A 9,183-nucleotide genomic window follows, 5' to 3' on the forward strand; every position below is an offset into this window, starting at 1 on the left:
GAGAGCGCCATTCACACAAGAATAGAAGCCCCAGACTCTGGAGGGAGCCTCTCCTGGGATGGTGAGAATGGCCACCAGGGCTCTTTTCTAGGTCAAAGCCACATAGAAAATGCACTCACCTTTCAGCTGCTCTTCGAGGGGGACGGGATGGCAAGCAGAGCCTCACAATTCACCCTTTCCCGGGGCTGCCCACTGAGCTCCTCGACCTCCACCGGTCTGGAGAGAGGCCTGCTGGGGGGTTCCTTGAAGGCCACTGCGTCCGCCGGGATCGCTAGCCCAGGCCAGAGCCCATAGCACACAGGTGCGGCCTCTGCCTGTCATAGGCCTTCGCTTGGAGCCAAAGCCCGCTTCCTTGCCATAGCCAATCCTCCTCAGGGCCAGCCAGGCCTTCAGGCCTCAGGACTACGAGTGCTATCCCCGATTTCAAAATCCCACAGCGGACGCGTTTCCCGAACCAGTGTGCGCCCCCGGGGCGCCTTGGGACGCGCAGTTTGGAGAGAAGCAGCCATGACGTGCCAGGCGGCCTGTGCAACCAGTCTCCATGGTGCTGGGGTGGCGGCAGGACTCGAGTCTAGTCGGGCGTCCAGCTCCGGTCAGGGGTGGCCAAGGCGGGGGAGGTTCCCGGCCAGTCAGGCCCTGGGAGGCCGCCCCTGAGGTCCTCCCTCGCCCCCCTCTCCTCGGGCTGCTTGGGAACCTCTGAGGGGCCCGCGCAGCAGTCGCGCCAGGCTGCACGACTCGGGGCTGCGGCTGGCGTCGGTTCCGGCGACGGCCACAGCGTGGCAGCAGCGAGCGCCCGGCGCGGTCGCAATAAATAATCTGCTCGCGGCAGCCGCAGTCAGGCAGCTCACGGCCCCGCGATGCAAATGCGCCTTTATCCGCCCCAGCGCACCCCCCAACGCGGGTGGACGTTCCCGACGTCCACAGGCCCTTCTAAATTGTAGAGTGCATACCAAGGCATCATCTTAAGGTGGGGAAACAACAACAACCAAAACCAAAAAGCAAACAAAAAGAACTCCCAGAACCTCAGGTTCATTTCTGGTCGCTGTCCCAGGAAGCTCCCGGGACAAATCTGATCGAGGTACACCCAGGTCAAGTTGGGTCTGTGCCACCGCGCTTCGTCAAGCCCACGCCCGCGGCACCCTCCGCGCCTCCTCCCAGGCGGCTGCACAGTCCTCCCCCGGCTCTCGGAGATGGGCAGCGCGCGGTCGCCAGCCAGCCCGCTGCGCCGAGGTGGCTGTGGCTGGGAGGAGGTCCCCTATCGCCCAGACTCGGTTTGCGTCCTTCCTTCAACCTTGGCTGCGGGCCCCTGCCACTCGCAATAACACCACCACATCCTCTGCACCGAAACTTCCCGCCAAGCAACACCCAGCCAATTAACCCCATCCTCTCCTCCAACACAGAATTCCACCCACGATTCTATCCCCTCTCCCCGCGCTTCAGACACCTCTCTCATCGGAAAACCGCGTGAAGGGAAGCAGGCACTCAGCAGAGGACCCTGGCTGAATTAGTAAGTTTTTGTTTGTCTTTTTCCCTCAGTCTACTTTTCTCTCCAGAAACCAGTTCCCACGGAATAGAAGGTGCTGTGTTGATGCTGATAAAACCCCTGTCGATGAATTCACTTTGCCCTCCCCTCTTACCAGCTTCCCAGGTCGGGAACTGTCTCCAGTTATTGGGGGATTCAATCCTGCCAATTGGGTCATAAAAAAAAAAAAAATCCAAACCCGGGAGGCTGGCAGGGAATGCAGGGTGCAGAGCCACTTCCTTTTGGGCTCTGCGAGGTCGACGAGGAAGGGGAGAAAGAAGACCTCAGTGTTCCTGCCCCGTGCCAGGGCACTGTGCCACAGAAGGAAAGCAGGCATTCACTGCCACGGTGAGCCCGAAAGAGGAGAGGGAGGGAGGGTGTGTGTGAGTGTGTGTGTGTGTGTGTGTGTGTGTGTGTGTTGGCGAGTGCGGGCTGTAGTGTGTGATGGAGGCGCGTGTGTGAACGGGTGAGTGGGTGGGTGAGGGTGAGTATGCCCCTCTTCAGAGCCGCCCTGGGTGCCCTCTCCCACTGCCGCCGGTGCCGGCTACCGTCTCACAACCTTTGCTCCTGTCTCCCCACATGTCTCACCTGCAGATGGCGGTTCTCAGAAGCTCCTGCCCCTCTGACAGCTGCCGCCTGGGCAGCCCGGGGAGACGAAGTGTCCTCTTTCCTGGTGCTAGAGGACGCAGGAAATTAGCCAGGTTGCGAGTTGCAAAGCGGCCGCGGCGGCGCCGGGAACTGGACGAGCCCCACCTCCTGCGGGAGCGGCCGGGCCGGGCCGGGCCGGGGCCTCGTCTCGCTCGCCATCGCCGGACAAAGCACAGCCGAGACGGGCTGGAAGGCAGAGCGCCGAAGCAGGCAGGACGGAGCGGAGGAAAAGAATGCGGCTCTATTCTCGCAAGGGAAATTATAAAAAAGTTCATGTTCACGGTTCGCATCCACATGACCGACAGCGGCCAATGGAAGGGCCGAACAACTCATAAAGTTGTATTGCAAAGTTGTAAATTTTCATAAACAACAACGGATTTATGACCCTTTCCCCATCACTAAGAGGAGGCAGCTCTTACACCGGCGCCATCTTACCACCGAGGCCGCCCCGACTTGGGGCCGCAGGTTTTGCCGGGGTTTATTAAGAGTAATAAGAAGTGGGCCCAACCCAAGCAGGAGACAGGAGTCGAGGTCTTCGCCCGCCGAGCTCACCCTGTTCTGCGCTGTCCCCACCACCCCTCGCCCCTTCCCCAGCCCCTCAATCCTTCTCATCCAGACGCCCGCGCCAAAGTTTCGAAGCCGGGTTTGCGGCCCCTGCCCCTTCCCATACCCCTCAGCTTCAGTGCTGGGTCCTGGGGCGCCCTCGCCTTGCCTGAATGTGGGGTTGGGGTCTATATCAGAGGCCCTGAATCCCGCGTCCTATCCTGGGGTCGGGCTCAGGGCTCGTGGAAAATTCAGAATCAATTGTAGGGTAATACCCCTTTCCAAGCCCACCCTATAGCCTTATAGGAAAGGGTGGATTTGGGATTCTCTCATGGAATTTATGGAGGTTTTGGGGGAGGTTCATAGAATATAATGTATCAATCGAAGATTCCGTTTTCAAGGGATCTGGAAGATGTTTGCACACACATGCAAACCGGACAAAAATCTCCACACAGAGAAATGCACATATACAATTATGGACACACAGAAACGCATGCACCCAATTATGGACGAAGAAATACCTGCAATTGTTTACACACAAAAACACCTGCACTCAACTATGGACAAAGAAATACATACAATTATGGACTCCAAAATACACAGAAATACACATGCAAAAAGAGGCACACACACCTATATGAATCTACACATAAAAAGTCCACATGAAAAGGGATTCGAGGTGTATACAACAATACGTGACACCCAGCACATAGACCCTATTCTTTCTTCCATTTTTGCTGTCCCAAAGCCCCTTTGGCCACAGAGACACAGCAGGGCTTGCTCTCCACTCATGCTCACCCTCTCTTCCTCAGGCCCCTCCCCCCTAGATAAATTGGTCCACATTTCTTTGTCATCGAGCATCTTTATTTTTCTGTTACATAAAACACTGTTAACTGGGCAAGACAGGAAGTGTACCTTCCTGTTCCTGGAAGCCCAGGCTAGAGCCAAGAGGGATGAGGGGGACACAGGACGACACAGGAGATGGAGGGCGCTGGGGAGGGCTGCCCTCCCCACACGCTATAGAGTTGGGTCAAGACAACACACCATGCTACAAAGTCACCCCATTAACACATCCTTCCCAAGTCAGGACATTGCCTTACAAATGAGCTCCAAGACTATATAAATGACAAAAAAAATCTTGTTCAAATATACAATATTTGCCATTGTAGGAAAAGTCAGGGTGTACATATTCAACATGGCTGGACAGCAGGACACAGGGGCCGGGGGAGGGGCAGGGAGGCTGGGAGCATCTCTGCGAACCCAGAGGCCTTCAGCTAGCTTGAGAATGCTCCCTTCCAGAAATAGGGGGTGATGGGCCTGAACATGGGGTGCCCAGGTCAAAGAAGGAGGGATTCTAGATTGCAACACTTAGAATGCTTTGGAATAAATATATTATTTTTCCATTTAAATAGAAGCCAATGCCCTGGTCCCCGGACACCAGTGCCTTCTCAGCACAGCCTCAGAGACCCCAAAGACTGCTAGCCCGGAAGCAGCAGCGGCCTGGCTGTGGAGGGGGGAGGGTTCGGCACTAGGTAGCAGGCGAGCCAGCCAGCACAAAATAGGTAGTTTGGGGCGAGTAGGTAGTACTGAGAGTCAGGTCCTTGCGGGTATGGGGGAGGTGTTGGGTGTCTGACAGTGTTGGGACGTGTCTGGGCTTCCTGGGAGTGGAGGCCCTCTGGGGCTGGGCCCATAGGTAGTTTGGGGGTGCCTCTCCCCGAGGCCTGTGCTAGGTAGTATTTTAACCGTGCCAGAGCAAAGCTGGCGGGACTGGGATTGGGGGTGTCTGTTGGGGGGTGGTCCTCGAAGGCAGAGGGGATCCCCAAGGGGCCCCAGTCTAGGTGGCTGCTCAGTCCAAATAAGCTGGGAGCTGGAGCGGGTAATGGGGTAGATTGGGTGCAAGTTGGGGACTGGGGTGGTTTTTTTTTTTTAACATTTTCTTTTTATTTTTTTCCACTTTTGTAAATAAAATCAGTCTCTAAAGACACTTTCCCGACTGTCTGGTGCAGCCAGGGCCCTGGCTCCAGCCCTCATTCCTCCTCCTCCTCCTCGTCGTCGTCCTCCTCCTCGTCGTCCTCCTCGTCGGCCTTGTCGGCGGTGGCGGCTGCAGCGGCGGCGGGCACGGCACCCTCGGGGGCGGCGGAAGCGGCCGGAGCCTCATCCTTATGCTCCTTCTTCCACTTCATGCGGCGGTTCTGGAACCAGATCTTGATCTGGCGCTCGGTGAGGCAGAGCGCGTGGGCGATCTCGATGCGGCGGCGCCGCGTCAGGTAGCGGTTGAAGTGGAACTCCTTCTCCAGCTCCAGCGTCTGGTAGCGCGTGTAGGTCTGGCGGCCCCGCTTTCGGTCCGGCCCTGAGAGCAGACACACACACACACACACACACACACACACACGGACACACGGACACACGGACAGACAAGCGACAGGGACACAGGACAGTGCATTAGCCAGGCCGCCATCCCAGAGCGCGCACCTTCCTCCCGGCCCTGACCTAGGCGGGAGTCCCCCCTCCGCCCAGCGCCCCCAAACTGAGCTGGGGGAGGAGCGGGAGTGTTAGCTGAAGACCCCGACTGCGGTGCCAGACGCGCAGACAGCTCTGTGAGGAGGGAAGGCGCAGAATCCCAACTTTACAACCGCCCTTTCCAGCCGGCTAGGCTTCCACAATGTCCTGCTTCCCCCTGACAAAGGGAAATTGTAAATATAGAGTGTGGGCAAGTGGGAGATGCTGCGCTTTTGCCATTCAAAGGCGAGCCAGGCCGCTTCCCCGCCTAGCTAGGCAAAAGGGAGACCTTCTCCGGCGGCCAGCACTCCAGGGGCGCCTGCCCTCCCCAGCAGCCCGCGCCCCCAACCCCGGACCTTCCTATGGAACTCCCGCTCTCTGTCTCCACTCCCACACACCCATCCCCGCCTTTAAATAGCCCCTGGCACTGGGGTGTGTGAGGGGCCCTAAAGGGTTTGGCTCTCCCTGCTTTTGAGAAAAAAAAAAAAGCCTGGCTGAAAGGAAAAGGAGGAGGGAGGGAGAGAGAAGAAAGGGAGGGAGAAAGAGAGAGAGAAGAGAATAGCGAACAAACTTAGTGTTGAAATTCCAAGGCAAATGGAGTTAAATTTACGAGGATCGAACCCATTAATTGGGCAATAAAAAGTTTTATGAGCCTCATTTACATACAATGCTATGAGCTCTCCACGCTATGGCGCCTTGGCTCTAATTAAAACCAGAAAGGCAGAGCCGCAAAGAGTCACGGGGCAGCCGGCTTGCAGCCGCCTTGCTCCGCGCTCCGCGCTCCCAGCCCCGCGCGCCCAGCCCCGCGCGCCCAGCCCGCGCGCCCACCCGGCCCGCCTAGCGGCTGCGCCTACCTGAAGACCGCATCCAAGGATAGATACGGAAATTGGCCTCGGCCGAGCCGTGCAGCGCGCCTTCGTCTGCCTTGTCGCAGGCGCCTTTGGCAAGGTCACTGCAGAGCCCCGGGATGTTTTGGTCGTAGGAGGCGCAGGGCAGGTTGCCGTAGGCGTCGGCACCCAGGCCGTAGCCGGACGCGAAGGGGCTCTGATAGAGGGGGCTGTTGACATTGTACAAGCCCGGTACGGTCGAAGGGAAGGCGCCAGCGCCCGCCCCGTAGCCGCTTCTCTGCGAGCTGGGCGCAAAGGAGCAAGAAGTCGGCTCGGCATTTTGGAATAGAGAAGCCCCCGCAGTATATTTGCTAAAAAGCGCGTTCACATAATACGAAGAACTCATAATTTTGACCTGTGATTTGTTGTCCGGCAGCTTTCAGTGTCGGTTTTACGAGGTAGCGTGATATATGATAACATTACACCCCCAGATTTACACCAAACCCCATTTTCTTTTGGACGGAGGTCGCCGCAGCACGTGACCGCCCACATGATCGCCTCCGCCAATCTCAGCAGCCCTCACAGGTGGTCTCGCTTCGCGGGGCCCGCGGCAGCCTAGAATGGAAGGGGAAGAGGCTCAAATATGTGGCCAACGAATCTGCCCGCGCCCAGCCGGCCTGGCGCGTCCTGCTGGAAAAGGACTCTTGAGGGTCCGCGCGGGCGCTGAGCCCGCCGCCAACCTGGACCCCTGGCCTGCAGAGGTCGCGCGGAGCCGGCCGGGCGCAGTCCCCTCTTGCTTATTACCGAACGCTGGACCAAGCCTGCGGGTCCTCCCTGCCCCTCTTTCTGCCCATTGACGCAGCCCAGGGAGGGTCTCTGCACTCCGAGTATCCGCCCGCCCCACGGTGGCCGGGTGGGCAAACCTCGGCTCTGGGAAAATCGACTCTTTGCCTGTGTCTCCCCCCTCCCAGGTCCAGTGGGCCGGAGGCCGACTTAGACTCTGATCCAGATGGGGCAGGCGCAGCGTCGCTTTCAGCTACAGCGAGAAAGCCACCGCAAACTGGAACCATGTGGTTGGAATAAAGTCAAGGTCTTTCAGCTTCCTTTCCTTAATCGGCAGCGCACTGTTTATCTGCCCTAAAGGAAACAGTGAAATATTTATCTATTAATGAGCCTCATTTGCCAGCAGATTTATTAACATGAGGTTTCCCCCCACCTCCTCCTGGACACCTCTGGCCCGGCAGGCTCTGTGCGTTCTCTCCTGGGCACCTGGCTGGCCTCTGGCAGCCTAAGAAATGGCCGGACACTCTTTTGTCGTCCCTGCAACCCTTGGTCCCCCCTCGCTCAAGGGAAACCAAGTCTCTTTCCCCCGCTTTGTTGGAACCTCAGGCCAACACTTTCCAGGTGCCAGCGGTGCTGTAAGGTTTCTGGTAGCTTTCACTGGGGCCACCCCTGGGCCTCAACTGGCTCCTCATGGGCCTGGATGCCTGCGAGCAATACATGCTTTAGAGCCAATTTGGAGAAGACAGCGGGCCCGGGCGCCTGGGGACTGCAGCCCACTATAGATCTCCATTTCTCTTGGAGACCCCCAAAACAAATAGGGGGACCTTTCCCAAAAGGCCACCCAGCTCTGGCGGCTTTACCTTTCCAAGACTGGCGCTCAAAGTAGTCTCACTCCCTCCCACCCAGGGCCTCAACTCTCGGAGCTTACCTTCCCAAGCCTCCAACCTCTGCGCAGGGTCGGGGCAGCAGAACGCCCTGCTGCCCACCACTCCCTAGAGGGTGGTGGGGTGAACCCTTCCCCTAAACGCCTCATAAACTGCCCAGGCTTCGACGGAAGCCCAGCAGTCAGGTCAGTACGCATTTTACTGCTCAGCTCTACTGCACACCATAAACCCCACCTCACAATGGAATTGCCCCGGAAATTCTCTGAATTATAGTTTGATTCCTTGTATACAAAACGCTTCCCATCACTTTCAGAGGGTCCAGGCCGCCCCTGTTCACCGCACGCTCTCAGGGGGTCCCAGAAGCACAAAAGGTGGCAGAAGCTTGGATGCAACGAAGCCCGAGCTCTGGCCTAGTGGACTGCCTGAGGCGTGGGTGGGGAGGCGGGGGCTGTCTGGGCAGGTGGGTGCCTGGTGGTTTCCCCTGGGGGCACAGGGGCCATAGTGCGGCAATATCCAGGGATGGCCTTTATGGAGGACCAGGATGATGGTGTGTCTCCGCTGGGGAATGGTGGGGTAAGACTGGAAGAGAAGAAAATACCAAATATTCCAAATAGCATTACTTTCTGGCAGGAAATAAAAGCCTAAGAAAGTTAAAGGAAGACCAAACAAACAAGAAGAAGGCTAGGAGATCAAAGAGGCGGAATTAGACAGCTTTAGACCAATAAATTGTTCCTCGGGTGACACAGAGCAAGATGCAAAGAGAAAGAACGGGCCCCGCCGCCGCCGCCGTCTGTCTAGACTCCGGTGGCTGCAGCAGCCGACAGCGATGGCGTTTAAAGTAGAACCTGCCTTCGTGGGGCGACCCGACAGACCGGGGGTGGGGGAGCGATTTCTGGGAGAGCAGGAAAGAACGCGTTCCCAGCCAAGAGGGCTGGGAGCCTGTACCATAGGCTCACCCCTGCCCGGGTTTTGTCCGGCGCAGGTCCAAGCCGTCCTGGCAGGACGCGCTGAACCTCCTCCTGGGCCAAAGAGGATCCAGATACTGCTGGCAAGGCCTCGGCCTTTCTGGGCTCAAGTCAGCCAACTGGGACGAGTCCCGCGGGTGCTGAAACCTCCCTTTCGTTTCCGAGCTTCTCTCTCCCCTCTTGCCTTCTGCAGCAGGGTTTTAAAACGAAAAGGCCAGACAAAACCAGGCTTTCAATATGGCCTCTTGAATCGCGTGTTCTGGAGCCTCTGGTTTTCTATTTACTTGGCTGAACAGAGACACCTGCACTGGGTTATATGTGATAAAATTCACAGAAATACTCGTTGACGCTCGACCTGGGGCAGGCACGAGAAGGCGAGGTTCTAAGCGGCCGAGCTGTCTTTATTTAAAGACATTTTCTCAGCGCTCTCCTGGAGCTAGGGTCCTACCTACCAAGCAGAGAGTGTTTCCCCTGCTTCTCGTTCCGAAACAGTCCTCAATATTTAAATCCAG

General features: G+C 57.5%; 1 protein-coding gene across 1 annotated transcript; it reads right to left on the reverse strand.

Moving 5' to 3' along the window:
- Positions 1 to 4,740: 4,740 nt before the first annotated feature.
- Positions 4,741 to 6,445, reverse strand: HOXA7 (homeobox A7). Its single transcript, XM_065883559.1, has 2 exons — positions 6,067 to 6,445; positions 4,741 to 5,063 (listed from the first exon to the last, which is right to left on the reverse strand). Exons 1-2 carry the CDS (start codon positions 6,443 to 6,445, stop codon positions 4,741 to 4,743), a joined length of 702 nt encoding a protein of 233 aa, XP_065739631.1.
- Between the last annotated feature and the right edge of the window lie 2,738 nt (positions 6,446 to 9,183).

The sequence above is a fragment of the Phocoena phocoena genome, chromosome 9 (genome assembly GCF_963924675.1).
Source record: "Phocoena phocoena chromosome 9, mPhoPho1.1, whole genome shotgun sequence".
Classification (NCBI taxonomy): Eukaryota; Metazoa; Chordata; class Mammalia; order Artiodactyla; family Phocoenidae; genus Phocoena; species Phocoena phocoena.

What these genes read in the sequence shown, in the direction of transcription:
- HOXA7 (XM_065883559.1), bottom strand. Translation starts at nt 6,445, where the DNA reads ATGAGTTCTTCGTATTATGTGAACGCGCTTTTTAGCAAATATACTGCG. An exon ending in TCCTTGGATGCGGTCTTCAG is followed by an intron (nt 5,064 to 6,066) that starts GTAGGCGCAGCC and finishes GTCTGCTCTCAG; the next exon opens with GGCCGGACCGAAAGCGGGGC.